The following is a 22,428-nucleotide window of genomic DNA, read 5'->3' as shown; positions in this document are numbered from 1 at the left end:
AACTCTTTGATTAATACTCATCTTCCTGCCCGGGACCACAGTCCCCACTCCGACTACTCCTCTTGCCATCTCCATGGTCACTAGATGCTAGTAGAAAATTGCCTTCTTCTCATTACGTCCCGAATTTTACACTGTGCACGTTTTTAGGTCAACCGTGCAAGTGCTCTGCCCTGTTGTAATCTATCCATGCGCTTTTAACCATGCCCACCACACGCCCATCACTCTCACTCGTTCATAGGCTTGCCTTTGAAAAATTCTTTGTTATCATTGTTAAAGGCTTTACGTTTGTCCCTCTGTGGGACAGTTTTGTTACCACCTTGGCCATCGGCCCTGATACATGGACAATTGCACTTTTGCCGATACATTTGACTGTGAGCTAACTTCTTTTTCCTTTTGTGTCTCTCTTTCACTCTCATGGCAGCCGTGGCACTTTGAAACGGCTTGCTTATGTCAACTGTTTTACTTTTCATTTTCAATTTATGTGGCAAGAAAAGCCCTGTTAGGAATTTACAACACTAATAGCACTAACCCGAGCAAACGTGAGACCCATTGCATTACAACTGCTTGCTGTCTGTTGTGTTCTCTTAGCCCCCCACCCCCTCCAGTTCTGGGATAGGGGGAGGGACCCTTTATCATTAATACTCTGGTACACCTCTGCTATTTCTAGACTTCTTGGCCTCAGAGTCTCTGCATGTACTTAACTATTGCACTTGGAAATTGGGGGGCAGTTGAGTATTAAACGTATTGGATTAATGTGGCCTTGCTGCATTCAAGGCGTTCAGGAGCTGTTGTTATATCTCAACTGGAACACTTCAATAAAGAGATTTTTGGGATGATCTGTCAAGCGGGGCCCAAGAGAAGCGGGGGTGAAAAAAGCGTGTTTCCCATGTTAATTCCATTAGACACACCTGCAGCCTTAACCGCTGGATGGAATTACAACAAATTTGGCAGACAGGAAGCATTTGGTCCACAGATTACGCTTTTTTGTATTTGGTGTAAATCGGTTCCATTGTTTAGGAGAAATTAAAGGAAATCCAAATTTGTGTATATATGTATATGGTCGGGACGACTTGGAGAATACTGCTGATCTTCTGCAGAGATCTGATTGGCTGCCAACACTTCAACCAGGAAGTGTTGGCGGCCATTTTGAGACTCAGCTTCAGCTCAAGAGCAAAGAATATCTTAAGAATCATTGAGAGGGCATAGAAACGAGCATGCAGTAATCCCAGAGATGCCTTACTCAAGACTAACGCCAAACAGGATAACGAAGCGCTGGTCTTCTAAAGTACCTAAAATTCCTTATGCAACATAATAAAATAGATTGTGAATAAATACTGGTGTATCCTTACATCAAACCAGCTGTCCTTCAGAAAACCTGTATTTTCTTTTAAAAGAAACAAAATCATCAGAGACAAACTGGTTTATAGTAACACATGGCATAAAGCACCAAACCGGCAGACTACACTTTGGGACCTCCCTCAAATGACAGGTCATTTCCTTGCGGTAACTTTCCATATACCCACTCACAACACAGTCAGTCAGTCAAGAAATCTTTATTCGCCCAATATACAAGGCCATGAAAGCACAAAAAAACAATATATATATATGTTCGATGGCATGTGTAGCTGCAGATACACATGCTGTGCACATCCCGCCATCTGGTGTTGGGCTCGGAGTGTTACAAGTTGTTTTTCTTCGAAGAAGTCTTTTTTCGAGTCACGAGACCGAGGGACTCCTCCCATTTCGACTCCATTGCGCATGGGCGTCGACTCCATCTTAGATTGTTTTTTTTCCGCCATCGGGTTCGGACGTGTTCCTTTTCGCTCTGTGTTTCGGGTCGGAAAGTTAGTTAGAATCTCGGAAAAATCGTCGGTATTGTTTGCGTTCGGTATCGGGTTAGTTACAACAGATCGACACCGAATTAAGAAGAGCTCCGGGGGCCCTTCGGGGTTTTCTTCCATCCCCGTCGGGGCCTGGTCGGCCCGGCCACGTGTCTCTTCAAGGCTGATGAAACGGACCCCATTCCGCTTCTGTCCAAAATGCCATAACAAGTATCCATATACAGATCAACATCTGGTCTGTAACTTGTGTTTGTCACCAGAACACAAGGAGGATACTTGTGAGGCCTGTCGAGCGTTTCGGTCCAGGAAGACACTCAGGGACCAAAGAGCAAGAAGACTGCAAATGGCGTCGGCGCCGACAGGACAAGAGCGTTTCGAGGAGGAGGAAGAAACATTCTCCACCCAGGAGTCGGACTCTGAGGAGATCGATCCCGAGGAAACACCGAAAACCGTGAGTAAGACGTCGAAACCAAGAACTCACGAGAAAAGCGCTAAAGCCCAGGGGACGCCACCGCCAACAGGCCATAGCTTAACCCGAAAAGTAGGTGACCGTTCATCGGCACCGAAAAAGGACGAGCTGGTGTCGAAGTCATCCGACTCCGGTCGAGATACCGGCACACAGCAATCTCGGGCCCGAGATAGTGGCTCAGAGAAGATTCGGCACCGAGACAGCGGCACCAAAACGGGTCGGCACCGAGAGAGCATGACGCCGAAAGTAAAAAAGGTTTCGGCGGAGCCAAAAAAAGCAGCCGAAAAGGTTTCGGTACCGAAATATCCGGCCTCTGAACCGAAAACAAGTTCCTACACTGAGGAACAAGGACTGTCCACACAAATGAAGACACATAGATTTGGACAGGAATTACAGGCAATAGAGCCAGATCACACACAAAGACGGCTCTTTATTCAAAAAGATACAGGGAAGATCAGCACTCTTCCTCCAGTCAAAATGAAACGCAAGCTTGCCTTCCAAGACAAAGACAAACAGCCACACGCAAAGGTGGCTAAACAAGTAACACCGCCACCATCCCCACATCACTCTCCGCAACCATCACCGGTAGCCACTCCACCAATGATGCAATCCCCAACTCATACAGGAATGAGTCAAGATGACCCTGACGCATGGGACCTTTATGACGCACCAGTGTCAGATAATAGTCCAGAATGCTATCCAGCTAAACCATCGCCACCAGAGGATAGTACAGCCTACGCACAGGTGGTGTCAAGAGCAGCTGCATTTCATAATGTCAGCCTTCATTCAGAGCCCATTGAAGACGACTTTCTTTTTAATACACTGTCGTCCACACACAGCCAATATCAGAGTCTTCCTATGCTACCCGGAATGCTAAAACACTCCAAACAAGTGTTTGAGGAGCCTGTTAAAGGGAGAGCCATTACTCCAAGAGTAGATAAAAAATATAAACCGCCACCAACAGACCCAGTGTACCTTACACAACAGCTAACACCAGACTCTGTTGTAGTGGGAGCAGCGCGCAAAAGAGCCAACTCTCATACTTCAGGAGATGCACCACCTCCAGATAAAGAAAGTCGAAAATTCGATGCTGCAGGCAAAAGGGTGGCGGCACAGGCAGCAAACCAGTGGCGTATTGCAAATTCGCAAGCTTTGCTAGCCAGATATGATAGGGCCCATTGGGATGAGATGCAACACCTTATTGAACATTTACCCAAGGAGTTCCAAAAAAGAGCGCAGCAAGTAGTAGAAGAAGGACAGGGTATCTCCAGTAATCAGATACGGTCAGCAATGGATGCTGCAGACACAGCTGCTAGAACTGTCAACACAGCTGTAACAATAAGGAGACATGCATGGCTGCGTACATCAGGATTTAAACCAGAGATACAGCAGGCTGTGCTAAATATGCCATTCAACGGACAGCAGTTGTTTGGGCCGGAGGTGGACACTGCGATCGAAAAACTTAAAAAAGACACTGACACGGCCAAAGCCATGGGCGCACTCTACTCCCCACAGAGCAGAGGCACATTTCGAAAGACACAATTTCGAGGGGGGTTTCGAGGGCAAACCACAGAAGCCACAACCTCACAAACAAAGCCCACTTACCAGAGCCAGTATCAGCGGGGAGGTTTTCGGGGACAATATAGAGGGGGACAATTTCAAAGGAATAGAGGAAAGTTCCAAAGTCCCAAAACTCCTCCAAACAAGCAGTGACTTCAAGGTCACAAATCCCCAACACATAACACCTGTGGGGGGAGACTAACCAAGTTTTACAAACATTGGGAGGAAATAACAACAGACACTTGGGTCTTAGCAATTATCCAGCATGGTTATTGCATAGAATTTCACAAATTCCCTCCAAACATCCCACCGAAAACACACAATATGTCAAAACAACATATAGATCTTCTAGGACTAGAAGTTCAGGCATTGCTACAAAAAGAAGCAATAGTTAGTACCAAAACAACAAATAAACACAGGAGTTTACTCCCTGTACTTTCTGATACCCAAAAAAGACAAGAGTCTGAGACCTATACTAGATCTCAGAACATTAAATACCTACATCAAATCAGATCACTTTCACATGGTTACATTACAAGACGTAATCCCACTGCTCAAACAACAAGACTACATGACAACACTAGACCTAAAGGATGCATATTTCCATATACCAATACATCCTTCACACAGAAAGTACCTAAGGTTTGTATTCCAAGGGATACATTACCAATTCAAAGTGTTGCCATTCGGAATAACAACTGCACCAAGAGTTTTTACAAAATGCCTAGCAGTAGTAGCTGCACATATCAGAAGGCAGCAAATACATGTGTTCCCGTACCTAGACGATTGGTTAATCAAAACCAACACGCTAAGACGGTGTTCACAACACACAAAATATGTCATAGAAATCCTCCACAAACTAGGTTTCTCAATCAATTACACAGTGTCACACCTTCTGCTGTGTCAAACACAGCAATACTTAGGAGCAACAATCAACACAGCAAAAGGGATTGCCACTCCAAGTCCACAAAGAGTTCACACATTTCACAATGTGATACAGACCATGTATCCAAATCAAAAGATACAAGTCAAACTGGTGATGAAACTACTAGGCATGATGTCTTCATGCATAGCCATTGTCCCAAACGCAAGGTTGCAAATGCGGCCCTTACAACAGTGCCTAGCATCACAATGGTCACAATCACAAGGTCAGCTTCTAGATCTGGTGTTGATAGACCGCCAAACATACATCTCGCTTCAATGGTGGAACAGTATAAATTTAAACCAAGGGCGGCCTTTCCAAGACCCAGTGCCACAATACGTAATAACGACAGATGCTTCCATGATAGGGTGGGGAGCACACCTCAATCAACACAGCATCCAAGGACAATGGGACATACAGCAAAAACAGTTTCACATAAATCACTTAGAACTGTTAGCGGTATTTCTAGCGCGCAAAGCATTTCAACCCATAATAAGACACAAACACATTCTTGTCAAAACAGACAACATGACAACAATGTATTACCTAAACAAACAGGGAGGCACACACTCAACACAGTTGTGTCTCCTAACACAGAAAATATGGCATTGGGCGATTCACAACCACATTCGCCTAATAGCACAATTTATTCCAGGAATTCAGAACCAGTTAGCAGACAATCTCTCTCGGGATCACCAACAGATCCACGAATGGGAGATTCACCCCCAAATACTAAACACTTACTTCCAAATGTGGGGAACACCACAAATAGATCTATTTGCAACAAAAGAAAACTCAAAATGCCAAAACTTCGCATCCAGGTACCCACAAGATCAGTCTCAGGGCAATGCGTTATGGATGAGCTGGTCAGGGATATTTGCTTACGCTTTTCCCCCTCTCCCACTCCTTCCATATCTAGTAAACAAATTGAGTCAAAACAAACTCAAACTCATACTAATAGCACCGACATGGGCAAGACAACCTTGGTACACAACACTACTAGACCTCTCAGTAGTACCTCATGTCAAACTACCAAACAGACCAGATCTGTTAACACAACACAAACAACAGATCAGACATCCAAATCCAGCATCGCTGAATCTAGCAATTTGGCTCCTGAAATCCTAGAATTCGGACACTTAGACCTCACACAAGAATGTATGGAGGTCATAAGACAAGCTAGGAAACCTACCACTAGACACTGCTATGCAAATAAGTGGAAAAGATTTGTTTATTACTGCCATAATAATCAAATTCAACCCTTACACGCATCTGCCAAAGATATAGTAGGATACTTACTACAATTGCAAACGTCAAAGCTAGCTTTCTCTTCAATAAAGATACATCTAACCGCAATTTCAGCCTACCTGCAAATTACGCACTCAACTGCATTATTTAGGATACCAGTCATAAAAGCATTTATGGAAGGCCTAAAAAGAATTATACCACCACGAACACCACCAGTTCCTTCATGGAACCTCAACATTGTCTTAACACGACTCATGGGTCCACCTTTTGAGCCCATGCACTCTTGTGAAATGCAATATTTAACATGGAAAGTTGCATTTTTAATTGCTATCACATCTCTAAGAAGAGTGAGTGAAATTCAAGCATTTACCATACAAGAACCATTTATTCAAATACACAAGCATAAAGTAGTTCTACGGACAAATCCAAAATTTTTACCAAAAGTGATCTCACCGTTCCACTTGAATCAAACGGTAGAATTACCAGTGTTCTTCCCACAGCCAGATTCTGTAGCTGAAAGAGCACTGCATACATTAGACATCAAAAGAGCACTAATGTACTACATTGACAGACAAAACTAATTCGAAAAACAAAACAACTATTTATTGCTTTCCAAAAACCTCATACAGGGAATCCAATTTCTAAACAAGGCATTGCTAGATGGATAGTTAAGTGTATTCAAACCTGCTATCTTAAAGCAAAGAGAGAGCTGCCTATTACACCAAAGGCACACTCAACCAGAAAAAAAGGTGCTACCATGGCCTTTCTAGGAAATATTCCAATGAACGAAATATGTAAGGCAGCAACATGGTCTACGCCTCATACATTTACCAAACACTACTGTGTAGATGTGTTAACGGCACAACAAGCCACAGTAGGTCAAGCTGTACTACGAACATTATTTCAAACAACTTCAACTCCTACAGGCTGAACCACCGCTTTTGGGGAGATAACTGCTTACTAGTCTATGAACAGCATGTGTATCTGCAGCTACACATGCCATCGAACGGAAAATGTCACTTACCCAGTGTACATCTGTTCGTGGCATTAGTCGCTGCAGATTCACATGCGCCCACCCGCCTCCCCGGGAGCCTGTAGCCGTTTAGAAGTTGATCTTGAACATTTGTCAATTTGTAAATATATTACTTTAAACTTCATTATGTACATACGTATTCACTCCATTGCATGGGCACTATTACTAGCATACACAACTCCTACCTCACCCTCTGCGGGGAAAACAATCTAAGATGGAGTCGACGCCCATGCGCAATGGAGTCGAAATGGGAGGAGTCCCTCGGTCTCGTGACTCGAAAAAATACTTCTTCGAAGAAAAACAACTTGTAACACTCCGAGCCCAACACCAGATGGCGGGATGTGCACAGCATGTGAATCTGCAGCGACTAATGCCACGAACAGATGTACACTGGGTAAGTGACATTTTCTATATATATATATATTAAAATAGCAAAACAAGATCCATCCAACGAGCAAATAAAAATACATAAAATGGCTTTTGTACAGTAGCATCAACAATAAAACTTAAAACTTCATCCATGTTTTAGCATATATCGCCCATTAAATTGATAATCAGTTAAAGTGCAGATGTTCTTCTTAAGGCAATGGAAGCAACAATAGAACGGCAGTGCAAATTTCAACAAAAGAAAGACTTTGCAGGTGAATCAGCCCCTCTTTATGAAATGTAAAGTAGTAATTCAAGAGCAAAGGGTGCAAAAATCACAATATGAGGGAATCATGCAATGTGCAAAAGAGCATAAAATGCAGGGTAGATTGTTCAGAAACATAGTCACAGGGGCAGTATGGGAGAGATGTGTGCCACGATCCACTTAAAGGAAAAGCCATTGATAAATGGACTGTATTCAGTCTTAGCCTGGTAAGAAGGACAAATAAGGTTCCAGGCCTGGGGTTGTAGAAATCTGCATATACCTTACAACTGATGGCATCTCCAGGTAACTCCCAAGTCTGGGTTCCTCTCTGAAGGTTTAATAAGCCTCTTTAAGTATCGTTTTTGAGCTGTGAGTAATACTTTCGGGGATATCACATAGATGCCTGAGACCCAGGCTATAAAAAGCATTTTTTTATATGCACTAGCCATGGGATTGCAGACATATTATCTAGGCTTAAACAGTCCACAAGCAGCCTTCTTGAAACATGCGCTTTTGGGGTGCTCCATGTCTTCAGCCATAAGTTGAGTGGGGTTAAACTAATCTGATCCTCCATAAAACCTATACACAACTCCATGTGTGAGATAAATCTCGCTGTGGCTCTCGGAATAGCAAAGAGCCTGCACAAATAGGTACTTTGTGCTTCCTGAAGTTTCCATGAGGCAGAATATTCCCAAACTTCAGCTCAATAAGTACCTAGAGCTAAACATTTACTTCTGTAAAGCTGGATCAGCTCCCAAATCGTCTTTTAGCTTAACCTCCTCTGACTGCACTTATGGGGGCTGTAGAGTCCCCATTTCACGAGTAGCGCACTCTGGTTCGAGAATCCTGGCGTATAAAATATAGCATCACCTGCTGTCTCAATTTTTTGTGCTCTACAGACCATTAGCCTATCCCATCGCCCACTTGCGTTAAATAAATTACCTAAATAAAAGTAGATACTTTTTCAATGGGCCTTCCCCCTAAAATAAATGTTTTCAATTTGATATTTTTGGGGCCACATGATAGGATTAAAGACTTTCGCTGGTTCACCTTAAGTTTGAGTATAACCATAAAATTGTTACAACCATTTAAGAGTTTTTGAAAGCCGTTTGCTGTCTGGGCTAAAAAGACTTAATGAGGTGTCCAAAGAGTTGATGTAAAATAAAAAGGGGAAGGGGGCTACTATGCATCCTTGCCTAACTCCTCTGACCACCCTTATCGGGCTGTACAATCTCCATTTACAGAGTAGCGCACTCTGGTGGTAGAATCCTGGTTTAGGCACATTAAGAAAGGTAATAAAGGGGGATCAATACCTCCCTGTTCCGTCAAATCCCACAACAATTCTCTATCTTCCAGGTCAAAGGCACAAGAGAGGTTTATAAAAGCCATGTGCAATACCCATCTCTTGGCCTTGACGTACTTTCCCAGAATGAGTGCAAGACTAAGGGCCTGCTCTACGGTCCCAAGCCCTGGTCAAAAACCATATTGGCGTGGGCTAAAAAAGGAATTTGCCTCTGCCCAGCACTCCAACTTCTCTAGGATAATACATCTTCGATGAAATCTTCGATGTCAAATTGATCAGCGAGATTGGGTGGTAACAAGCGGGTACGTTCCCATCACTTTTTTTTTTTTATAAATTAGTACAATTATGTATTTTCTCCAAAAGGCGGTTGGACACCCCTTCACCATAGCCCCCAACACATCCGTAGCTAAAGGGGCTCAAAATCTACATTTGATTTGAATAAGTCAGTTGGTACCCCTTCGGGCCCAGGGTCCTTTCCATTTGTGGCAGCCATTATAGCATCACTTAAGGAGGCTAGCTCCCTGGAGTTCGCAAACCATTGTTTATCAATGGGAAACAATCTATTCCCTTTGCAACCCGATACGTGCCCTCCTTGTTATTAGGGTTGAAAGCAGATTAAAAGTTATCCTTCCAATCTTGTTGAGGAATGTGGCACATGATCTTTGTGGAGGGATTATCTGGAGTAAAAAAAGGCGGTTGACTATATCCCAAAATAATTGTGAGTCTTTCATCGGAGCTGCTTTATTTAAATCCTCCAACTAGCACTAACTCTAATATCACATTTTCTTTGCTTCAGTACTTGCTTATATTTTAGTCTTGCCACTCTAATATCCACAATTTTTCATAGAGTAGTATTGGTGGCTGACATAAGAGCTTTGAATGCTGAAGTGCGCTCATGGTTAAACCATGGATAACCAACTCGCTCTTTAGATGATTTATGTGAAACAAGCCCACTTGATATAGCTCTACTAAGCCCCATAAAGCTGTCCAAGATATACCCTAGGGCCTCATTGTGATTTGTAGTGACCAAATTTTCAAAAAGCGTTTTCAGGTCAGTGGAGACACAATTTAGTTGAACTCCCTTTTCACAGAATAGCTGACTGGAGCTATAGTCTTACTAGTTATGCTGTTCTGCAATTTTAGCATTACAGGATTATGGTTGCTGAATGGGAGTGGGCACACCTCATAACCCAAGAGATACTCAACTAGATCCCTCAAAAGCAGGACAAAATGTTCTGTAGTGCCCTTCCTCCTTCTTGTAAATTTCAAATACCACTGCCCTAGGCGTCAGACGAAAAGATCAAATTTAGGGATAGAATCAATTGATTAAGGGCTTCACTATAATTCGTATGTACAAAATGGCCTGGGTCAACACCTTGAGCATTTGTTAATCCACAAATACGATCGCCATCATGAGTACATTTAGAAATATTAAAATTACCTGCCTAAATAAATGATGTGAAGGTTTTACCCTAATCAACATGTTTCACTACTAAATTGCCCAGCTCTTCAGGGATGCATATAGGATTTGCCATCAAAAAGTTAAAGTAAAAATTGATTAACAGAATATTAAACTGTTTAATTTAAGATTTGGTACTGGGGTTACTTGGGTCTTGACGCTATTTGTTTAACTGCCAAGTTCCTGATGGAACACTCCATAAAAATAAGTAAACCCCCCTTTACTCTGCCAGCAATCGATGGAAGTACCGTAACAGAATAAGATTTAAATCCATTAATGTCTATGATATCAGATGCCCAAGTTTTCTGAAAGCAAATGAAACCAAATTTCCTAACAATCGACATCCAGTCCTCGTTTTTAGAACTTACTATGGATCCCACCAATGTTCCAGGAAAGGAGGTGCATTCCTCTGCCAACCCCATTAATCTTGGGCGAATGAATAATTGACCCTGGCCCATTTGGGTAAAAGATTTTTGGGTCATGAGTGTTTATTCCCAAGCCTGCTGTGCCTTTTATACTCCCCTGGGTGGAGTTAGTCATTTTCCTCCATCCTGTATAGGGCTGTAAACAGATTCCCAGGATGTAATTGGGAATATGATTGCAGTCTAATACAGGAATGGTGTAATCCCCTGGCCCAGCCATCCCGTAAGGTGACTGGTTGTAGATGCCTGTAAAAAAACAAGTGGCAGTATCTTCATCGGGCCATGATACCCCTGCAGTCTTTGACTTGCGGAAGTGTACAATGACAGTATCACCGAATCACCCACTCTTCGCACAAAAATAATCTCCTTGTTAAGATCTCAGTGACAACTTACTATACAGTTTAGCTAAAACAGGACCTTTTTTCTGAGAGACCCTGTCGATTCAGGGGAGCCTGCAGGTAACCAAGGTACATTTGCCAGAATTATAGCATAGGGACAGGAGGCTGGGGGGAGATCAACCACAGCTAGGGAAACCGCGTTTGTAATATTACTTTCACGCCGACTTCCCACAGCTGGTTCAGAGACGGAGGCCTTATCACCTAGAGGTGAAGGTGGAGAGAGGCCTGTAATATTAGCTGATGTGGTGACTGGATTACCTGGCCTGCCACAGCCCTCTGTGATATTTTTACCCATGGGGAGCTGCATCAGGGACTTTGGTACTTCTCCGTCTAATGCTGCATGGGCCTGTAAAGAGGGCGAAGCAGAGGGTTTGGTGGATTCCCTTTCATTGCTAGCACATTCTCCCCCAGACTTTGCTAATTTGCCTAAGCTACCCTCGATACTATCAAGGCGATCATAAACTGGGCACATTTTAATATCAAGAAGGTCAATTATATGGCTCCTTACGGTGTTCCAGAAATCGACAGGTGGAAGTGGGGTGGAGGCTAGGTCTGATAACTCACCTAATTCCAGCACTTATTTAGATTTGGTTGGCTTTTGTTTAAACGCTCTCTTCCTTAGTTTGGGTAGTGGGTCCACATTCGAGAGACTCAAGAGATAAACTGAATCATTGTTTTGGTTATGACTCTCTGGCAAGCCTAGGATGGGCATCACTAGGCCCCACAAGCCCATTTGATAAGTTACTTGCACGCGTTGGGGCTACTGTGGCTTCAATACCTAAGGTTTCACCTCCCTGGTGTCGGCTATCGGAAATGAAGGGGGAACTACAAAACTGCTCTGCAAGCTTTATTTCATTGGTCACAAGGTCCACGTCCCTCACTAGAAAACTATCAATCGTTGAACATGGGTGTTTCTGTTGCTGGACAGTACTGCTTGCTGGGTTTTACTTTCTTTTACCTGTGTCGCCAAAAAGACTTTTAAGGCAAAATACCCTGGGTTCACAGTACCTTAAGGGCAAGAGACCGGCAAAACCACTGCTAAGCAAGGAGATTTAATCCAAAATAACAAGTGACCAGTGGGGCCACAACCACTTGATCAAGAAGTCAACTAGACAATAATGATCAACCTGTCCAAAATTTGAAGAACCACGAGAGTGGGCCCGGCCTCTGTCGTGCTAAGATGGGCCCTTCTTTGCCTGTTCACAAGGTAGCTTCAATACTATCAAGTGCTGTGTGGAAGCCGCCTTGCTTTTGTGACGTGTCGGGGGTCCCACCATCTTCAGATGGAGGCTGGGGGACGAAGTCCCACCCCAGCCTGTGTGGTCCAAACGCAAACAAATGCTGCGTTACCTCACGACACAGTCAAAAGCTCCGGGCCTCCCAAAAACCCTGGGAGAAAATTGCGGTAGCAGTAATGTGGTATACATCATCACGTGTGTGTGTGGCCTACTCTACACTGGAATAACCACAAGAGAAGTCAAGAAAAGGTTAACCGAACGTAGAAGCACAATACGATGAACAAAAATGTCCACCAAACTCACAGCACACTTTTGGGAGAAGAACCACAATGTTAAAAATATTGGGTGGTCAATCATTGGGAAACTTAACCCACATGCAGGGGTAAGTAACAGACTCCTGTAGAATGAACAGAGATGGGTCTACAAACTGCAAACTAATACAGGTGGCTCAGTGATTTAAATACCATGGAATCAATTGAGACTCTTATAGGTCGTAATACGGAGTGGCTGTTACTGCTGCCTTTTCAGTTCTGAGGCCGTGTGCAAACACTGGAATTTAATTTAGGTGTTTGTACTCTTGTTTGAAAGTGATGTTTTCAGATAAAATATATCTATTCCATCTATAACTAGGCTTATTTAGCATCACAGAAATCCAGTTAATATAAGTACAATATGTGAACAATAGGGAGTGTATAATATAATAATGTCATGAGATTACACCGGGCCTATGGCCCTTATAGACCATAACAGGATTTTTTCTGTGCAAGTTTTTTTCTCTGCGGGGCTATTAATTGAAATGTCCATATATAAAGAGACTTTTTTGAGAGTTATTTGTCCTATTAATGAGCACATATTTCATCCGTAATGCGGTCCAGCTGGCCTGGACGCGGGAGATAAAATGCTCCGGCCAAAGACTCATAAGGGCCACAAGCAGATTGGACGGAAGCTGAGTAGGTTATACTGAGAGTAAGGACCCACGACGAAATGAGTGAGAAATCCAAACTTACCACTAAGGCCACTTCTTTGTAAGTTTTCTGTCTACTGACATTAAGGCTACTCCTTATCCCACCACCTTTCCCTTGATTCTCCATTTTGAGATAACTAGGGTTTGATTACAGGGCAAACACCCAGCGCGCGCACGTGCGTGTAGGCAGTGTTGATCACGTAAGCTAAATTTCCAGTAATGTTAGCTCTGTGTGGTCATTTCAACTGAAGATCGTGTATACTGAAAGGCATATGCACCAACATTTGATGTAGCTACGCTGACGTAAAAAACAGTATATGCACAACATGGCATGATATGTTGAAAACGGGCTTGGCACTAGCATATAGCGCACAATGGTCACAAGTTTGATTGGAAAGAGACGTGCGCATGTGGGAGGTGTGCACGTCACGTTCAAAAAACGCACATGTTAGTATATAATTTTTATACTACACGTTTCTTATTTTTTACAGATGCAGCTTCTGACTGGCAAGGATAATACTGCCGGTGCATGACTTGAATTTATATGCATGCCACATATTAACGTGTACGTATAGGATATATGTAATCGGGGGGGTAGTCGGAAAACATACCCTCCCTGACTAAACCCCAGAACCAAATAGGCCAGTAGTCTAGGGCTTAAACATGGTGCAATAAAGGGTCATAGGATCATAATATCCTCGAAACCCCTTTATAGTTGTTTGTTTTAATCTTTCCCATCCGACCTGCTATTAAAAAGATACCTAGGGAGTGGATGAGGAATTTTAAAATGTGAGGAGCAAGAGTAGTGTGGGAGCAGTGTATGAATATAAGGAGAATGGTGTGGGTGCTCTCTGTACAGGGTGAGTGGTGATGATTGAAGGTTGATAAGTGTCTAAGTGCAGGGTGAAAGTGCCTGAATGCATGGTGATTGATGTGTGTTTAGTGCAGAATGAGAATTATGTGAGCTTACAGAGTGAAAGATGTTACGCTGTACAAGGTGAGAGGTGTGCGAGTATGGAAATTTCTACAATCTCCCCCTTCGTATTTACTCTTTCTTTTTATTTACTATTGGTGTCTTACACGGGCTAGTGGTTTGGCAGCCTCACGCTTTTTTTGTTTACTTGTGTATTTTGTGTGCTTCCAAATGATGACGACCTCAATAAGAAAGAAAATACAGTAAAACTTGCGTTTTCCTGGACATTTTATCCCTGTGCCCTGTTATTCCTGCCTGCTGCTCTGCCCCCAGATTTCTCCATCATGCTTTGTGAAAGCTGCTCTTTAATTGCTGTTTGTCTGCATAACTAAAGACTTGAAACAGCAAATTGGACTTCATATAGGCTCAGGTGGGAACATTCTATTTCACTTTTGAAGTGTATGTGAGAATATCTCATCCTTCTAACAGGTATTAATTTAAATAATCAGGAGTCCCACCTTGATACAAAATATGACTAGGGAGTAATACTATACAGTCAACTGCTTTTTCTCCTTATGATACCAATAAAATCACCAGCTTCTACTGATATATGTTGGGAAAATGGTTTGTTTTGTAATTGTTTTTTTCTTTGGATGCATGAATACTTCATTTTTTGCTCATAACTTCTGTCTTTGAGTCTATTTAATACTTTAAAATAAATCTTTCCTCACAGCTGCTGTTTACTTTGGAGGCAGGCGGGAAGGTGAAAACTGGAACTGGGCCTGGGTTTTGAGCACCAGGCTATCGAGACAAATTGGGTATCTCGAGCTTCTTCTTAAACTGATGTTTGTGAACCCCCCTGAACTACCAGAGCAGACAACAAAAGCTTTACCCGTCAGGTTAGAGCTAATTCTGTAGAAATTATTATCTTTCCATTTCAGTGTGCGTGATGGAGTGAACACTTGAATTTCTTCTGTTTCATTTTTTTGATCTGATTTTCATCTACCGCTGAGTTGAACAATCAATGATTCGCTAAAACAACACACTGTATTTGGTGCTGCGCTATGTTGGTGTATGTAAACATGGTTGGATATTTATATAACACATACATATTTTCTGTTTGTGTGTTTAGGTGGTATCACAATGCTGATAGAGGTTATAATACATTACCTGAGGGAATCTGGTCTCAGACTATCTCATAGGACCCAAACTGACAAGATTTCTCGAAATTCACCCCTTTATGAGCCATTAATTATATTGATTTGCTTCTTTCATCAAAGTAAATAGAAACACAAATCAGAAAAATATGTTAGTAGGAAAGATAGCTGTCAGTACTTTATTGTTGGTAGGGCTTTTCTGTGAAAACTCGATACAAAGTAGTATGGTAATTCGTTATTAATAACTCCCTAACGAATAGATGGGACCCTCAGGATCCATGTGTGGATCTGATTATTTGTAGGATATTGTATGGTGTATCCAATATTCTAATAATAATTTACATCTTGGCTATACTGCCATCCTCTTAACTTTTTATACACCTAAGCTCCTCGATCATAGTTTCATGAGCAGATATGTTAGGCCTGTTTGGCAACTAACTGATTTTTGTTTTAGGTCAGATTTCCTTTTTGCTTAACTGTATGTCAATCTTTCCCTTTGATTTGGGGGTTTGATTTGTGTGGTACTCTGTTGATCACTATGACTATAGAACAGTGAATTCTAAAGAAATGTAGTACCTGTATATATACACGATTCTTGACACTCGACAGTGGCAGGTTGAGATTGTTGAAAACCCTATACATACTGCCCTTGCCCACCGACAAGTTCCAGCATGTCTTAGTGGGATCAAAGGCATACAGTTGCTTATACAGTGAAACTCAGTCCCCTCAGTTTGAACATTCCCGCTGTTTTTCACGTTTTTCACGTTTATAGCCATGTGTTTTTTTGTTTTTTTTTATTTATTTTTTTACTGATTATTGGTTTCCTTTCCAAACATGAGCAGAAAGCTATGGTGTTAAAAATCTGCAGTAAGTACAAGAACCGTGTTTTCAGTATTTACTGTCATTATCTCTGTATGTTGTGGCTTGGGGTGGGTCAATCATGACAGTCAGAAATGCAGTGCTTACTTTGAGATGGCTTATAAGGCTAAATGCTTATGGTATGGGAAAGCAATGTTATAGCTCATTGGGCAAGTTTGCATTTGGTTGAAGGGGTGCTCCTGAGAATGAGGGTGGGCTCATTCCTGTCCCTTGAGACATTTGGGCTCTCATAGAAGTTCTTCAAAAGGTTCAGCTTCTGAGGAGCACAAACCAAAAGGGTTGTGCTCTGCAGTGATTAAAAGTCTTTGTTAATATACTGTTTGCAAGCATTCCTTCCATTCTCTTTTGAATGTTTATGCAACGCCTTAAGAATGCCTAGACATGGGGCTCTCACTCGCTCACCCATCAGATGCAGTGTTAACTATGGCTTCATGGGTTAGCCCTGCCAAGGGCAAACCCAGTCTAGGATTGCTTGTTTTTCCTTCTGTAGGGAACCTCAATTGGCAGTTAGGGGCTGGACTGTTCCCAGGAGGAGCAAGTCAGTGCTGATTTGCATAAGGTGAGCCTCATTCTGTAGTGACAGAGTGGGTAAAAAAATGATTGGTTGAAATTGTACCCATAACGATTGCCATTGGTTCAGGCTATTTGTAAGCATTCCTTACTTCACATTTTGTGTGTTTAATTTATTACAAGTGGCATTTAACCAAGAGCAAGCATATTCTATTTATATAGGTGTTTTATCTTGTTCAAACCTCTGTATCTTTCTTTTAAAGGTTTCTGTTTACGGACTACAATAGACTGTCCAGTGTAGGCGGTGAAACATCTATGGCAGAAATGATTGCAACGCTTTCTGATGCGTGTGAAAGAGAATTCGGCTATTTGGCAACAAGATTATTTCGTGTTTTTAAAACAGAAGAGACACAAGGTACAACCCTTTTGTTCTTTCTGACAAATTAAGTTTCACTTTTCTGTTGCCACTTGAAAACACAGATAACTGTCTTCACTGTTTCAGTTTGTGGAATGTTGATTATGTCTGTCACATGAGCTCCAGACATGTTTGGGAAAAGTAACATATTTCCAGACATCTTGATTCATTCATAGATCTATTTGTACCACCAACCAAAATGATCTGTAGTTTCTGGCAAGTCCTGCTTTATGCTCCTTTTTAGTTTGAGCCTACTAGACAGTGCAGGCTTTGTCTGTTGCGAGACTTAATGTGGGCTTACCAAGGGTATACAATGGCTTGGAACCCACTGATTACATATCATTGGTTGGCTTTCCTGTCACCATCAATTAGCCGTTTCTTATTTGTGTTCCAACTTGTCAGTGTTGTTTGTCCCTTTCATGGAGCGTATCCTCTTTACTATTGGTTTTGATTAGCTGTTTTTTGTGCATCCTCTACTTTCTTTTCCTTTTTAGGCTGCACTTTTTTTCTTTAGGGTTAATCACTCCATAGGAGTACCAGTGTCTTCCAGCTGTCTCCCTTGTGTACTTCTCTCCCCCTGCACTCCCTGTTGCTGTCTTACATCCATGTGCTTCTTCCCGCCCTGTATTCTGATCGCTTTTGTGTACTTCCCCTATTGTTTTGTACCCGTGTGCTTCTACTCAGCCTTTTCCAGGTTGATCTCTTGCTTGATGATTTTTATCCAGAATGTGCCCTCTGTGTTGCTTCACCCACCCTGGTACTTCATGTTGCTGCCCACCATGTAGACCTTCTGTGTTGCTTCCACTCCCCCAACCCTCTGTGTTGCTCTCCCCACACCCATGATTCACAAAAAACCCAAAGCGCTTTTTTGATATTTATTTTATTTTCCAATTCAAATCTGTAAATAAAATAAATACAAAATAAAAAAACCTTACCTCATTATGTAGGGTTCCACGTGTGGCGTGCATGCCTAGAAAAACATTGGCAAAGCCAGTAGGTCCCAAGGGTGAAATCTGTTGCTTTGCCAATGCTTGTTATTTATGTTTCTAGAAGACTCTATGTGAATTCTTGTGTTGTTTTTTTTAAACCACTCGCTGTTGTATGAAAGAGGACACTATTTATGTTGTGACATAGTGGTGTTAAAGAACAAAACTATTGCAGTTATTATAGGTATAAGACCAAGGAATAGGGGCACTATGCTTTACATTGTGCCCCTACATTTGAAGAGTGCATCATGTTGCAGTTTCCGTTTGCACAGCAGGGCAAGCCGATTGTTTTCTACACAAATAAATGGTGCCTCCCTGTGCTTGTCTGGGTTACTGTTTTCATTTAAGTAATCACCTTGATTTGGTAACTTGACTTAAGTTCTGCGCAAAAGACCACTAATGTACCAGAAAAGCGTAACAGCCTGTCACAACCTGCAGTCTGCCTTTGTCAGTTCCATGGAAGGGAGCCTCACTACTATAGTTGCAGACCCATCTTCACTGTTTGGAACCTTGTGGTGTCATAGGTGTCCCGGCCTTGTCACCAGCAGAACATCTCTGTGTCAAGCGGAGGAGGCAGTGTGGGGGAAGGCCCACCACCACCAGAAATATGGCATTGCTTACTGACCTGCTCCATCTCTCGCAAAGGAGTTGTCTATCTGCCTCCCTCAGCACCTGCACATTCAAGCTAGGATTACAAAGTTTCATCCTCAACCCGTGGTCTCTGTGAGGGTTGCCCTGAGGCTTCTAGGCCTAGACTCATGCATCCTGATCATCAACAATGCCAGGTGGCATATGTGGGCTCTGCAGTTTTATGCCTTCCTCCGCAGCGGTGAGTCCAGGACATTCCAACTATGATACCGTTTTTTAGCCTCTGCCATGTATCTCGCTGAATATGTTGTTGAGGCTTCTGGGACTTTTGGCTTCCTGCATCCTGCTAGTCAGCCACATGAGAAAGCACATGTGGCCTCTGCAGTGGGTTCTGAAGTCTGTGTGCCAAGCACCAGGGAACCTGCCAGATTCCATCCAGGTTGTGGAGAAAACTGCAAAAGACCTGCAAAGGGGACTGCTCGACTGCAGTTGGACCTATGGCACAACCCTCTTCCTGCCCAGTCCAGAGCTGACTGTGGTAATGCATGCATCATTGCTCTGATGGGGAAGTCATCTGGGAGATGTGGAACACAGAGGACTCTGGTCTCTGGCAGAGGCCTGGCTCCACATGAGTCTGTTGGAGTCTTCCTACTGTCCATCAAAGGGAGGCTGGTTCCAGATCACACAGATAACACCACTGCAATGTTGTACTGCAACAGTCTGGATTGGCCCATTTTCCTCCAGAACCTTTTTGATGCCACAGTGGGGTCTCAATTTGGTCCTCACTTTACTTTTTCACTGCATTCAAACCGATGCACAACTGTCATCTGTCTCTCGATTCTTAAAACCTTAATCGTGGTGGCTTTAACCTCTGCTCATCATGTGAGCTCGCAAGGTGCTGCTCTTTTACACCACCTTCCTCCCAGATAAAGTGGTGTTGAGGACTGAATTGGCCTTTGAGCTTTTGAACTTATGTATACTTTTAGCATACTTACTGTGGGCTTAAAGCTATTTCATTTGCTCATTTCAGTGCCATTTAATAATCCTTGCTTGCTAGTGGTCAGTCATGCCTCTGTGCTCTGCCTTTTTCTCTTTTGGAGCAGAGACCAACTACTCTATTATTACGCTTTGTCATGTTAAAATCTTCTTTGGGGAACTTTTTTTCTCTTCCTTTCATAGTCGTGTTCTGCTAAGCTCCAGTTTTCGTTTGGTTTAAGCAAGGCTTTGAATCTGGTTATCCTGGTTATCTTGGTCACATTTGCTCTTTGATCCAAGTGTGCCTGTGTGTGGTCCCCGGTGGTGGGAGGGAAGAGGCCTACTGGTTTATTTCATTACTTATTTAGGTTTCGAGGCTTTACATGACTATCAACTGCATTAGGCAAGGACATATTAATTTTGTGTAGGCAGGGGAGAGTAGGTGATGTTGAGCTGACACCGTGACCCAAACCCGGGTCCTCGGTTCCAAAGTCGGCAGCTCTAGTTCTTGCGCCACACCTTCTCCCTGTTGAAGCGCAGGAGACATTCCCGCTCCTTTAATTGTTGCAGCGTGGCATGCTGTGCTTTATGTTTACATATGAATTGACACAATTTGCTGCCCTCTGGTCTGGGCCATGTGCCTCGTGCAATGGTGATCACCTTGTGTCACTGATGTCACAGGGCTCAGTTCGGCTGTCAGTACAAGGGGCCTGATATGACAAGATCTCCTTCCTCAAGATTTTGGTGACATGATTCTTTTGACAATGAAAGTTTTTTTATTTTTTTTATTTTAATTATCGCATCTGAAAAGTTAAATGTTTGCACTTTAGGAAATATCTGAACTATATTAGCTGTAGACATTCCCATCCTGTACAAGTGCCTGAGGGTGCAGAGCTAAATGTGTTTTTAGGGCTGAAAGCGTCGACAGCACAATTGCAAATGTGAACATATAACTTTTGAACTTAGCTGTGGACTCCGCTCCCCCTCAAAACCAAGATGAGCCGCTAGGGAGAACGGAGACACCCACCCCCGTACAAAATTGTAAATGGTCTCGCCTTAGCCCTGAAGGCAGAAGTTGAGGGGCTCTCATCCAGTCAGCGCCTTCGCCTCTGCTCTCAATCTCGCATTGGTCAAGAGCAGAATGAATTGTCACATATTCAATGGGCAGAGCGAATCGATGAGAGAAGAGTAGTATGCAGAGCTCAGGAGGGGCTGTAGGAGCAGAAGAGTGTAGCTGAAGAGTGTAGCCACTGAGCTTTACTGCTGTGGTATGCTTACGGATTTCGTGTGGGGCTGTGAGCTTCCCCACGCGAAGTTGCACTGCCCTGGCTAGGGAAATCTGTGCCGTAGGCTCACAGTTCCTGATAGCACAGTGCGCTTCGTGCGAGGAGGGCGCATTTCTGCTGCATTATTCTTAATCTCTTAATCAACTGTACACAGTGATAAAATGCAACATCTGTAGTGCATTCTCAGTGTTGTCCCCAGTCACTCGTGGACCCTTATACAGGTGTTTGTTTGGGGATACCTAGGAAGGGGCTGGTGAGGCTCAAAAAGATAAAATTATCCTGCATTATTATGTTGAGGTGTTATACATAACCTGTAAAAGTTGAAAAACAAAAAACCTTGAAATTGGCAACATTAAATATACTTCCCTCTGGCCCTGGTTCTGTAGCTTGATTCTTCCCTTGAGTGCAATTGCCGGGAATCTAAACATTCATCTTGTTCCCATCGGTATCAGTTTGCTGTTGCTTAAAGCCAGCCCTTTGAAATCTCTACCCATGGTAGGCCATTGATTCCTCGCAGTCTGGCCCTTTCTCCCCACTGCCTACCAAACGCAGACAGACCTTCGCTCGGGCTCACACGGTGGTCCGTTCTGAGGTGCTACCCTGCGGTGTCCATTTTACAGACACTGACAGCCTGTCCCCGGATTGGCCCCAAAACAGCCCTCCCTGAAGCTGCTGTTCGCTGTCCGATACTGGCATTCCGATACCATTCTGAAATTTGCATTTTATTGGAGGCGACCGTTCCTTTTCTCCCGCGTGGAAGATTTTGTCAAATGCTAATTTTGTGGCTCAATAAACTGGTTTAAAACGCTGATGCTTGCCGTATATTTAAAGAAGGTTTGCCGACCTCTGCGGAACAACATTTTTATGTTTAAAGGAGTGTCTCAAGGGGGCATTTTAAAAAAGAAAAGTTTTTATTTTGAAAACCAATTCTGTGAACTGCAATGGGATGGCACATTTAACCATGGACATTATGCTTTCTATATTTGTAAATTTAATGCTACAAAAATAGACATGTAATATGATCAATGTAGTGAATTCCTTCAACAAAGCCGTAAAGCAAGTTATGATAAATAGCAATACCCACAAATACGTGCATTGCACAAAGTGTATTGGCAGAACCCTTATGTCTTAATACGTAGGACTTTTTTTTTTTTGTATGTATATCGGTTTTCGCCCTGGTAAAACCTTGTCTGGAGTAGTAAGCACTATATAAATGCAACTAACAATCTCT

General features: G+C 42.8%; 1 protein-coding gene across 6 annotated transcripts in view; it reads left to right on the top strand.

Annotated features, from left to right (window-relative positions):
* Positions 1-22,428, top strand: part of KIDINS220 (kinase D interacting substrate 220) — a 987,486-nt gene that overhangs the window by 448,578 nt on the left and 516,480 nt on the right. For all 6 annotated transcript variants that reach the window (XM_069235892.1, XM_069235890.1, XM_069235888.1 and 3 more), the window contains exons 15-16: positions 15,135-15,300; positions 17,211-17,362. In XM_069235892.1, the coding sequence (XP_069091993.1) occupies positions 15,135-15,300; positions 17,211-17,362 (318 nt within the window). The remainder of the gene's footprint in view (positions 1-15,134; positions 15,301-17,210; positions 17,363-22,428) is intronic.

This window comes from Pleurodeles waltl, chromosome 5, assembly GCF_031143425.1.
Source record: "Pleurodeles waltl isolate 20211129_DDA chromosome 5, aPleWal1.hap1.20221129, whole genome shotgun sequence".
Lineage (NCBI taxonomy): Eukaryota > Metazoa > Chordata > Amphibia > Caudata > Salamandridae > Pleurodeles > Pleurodeles waltl.
The sequence above is the reverse complement of the archived record's forward strand: the minus strand, read 5'-3'. Positions and strand labels throughout refer to the sequence as shown.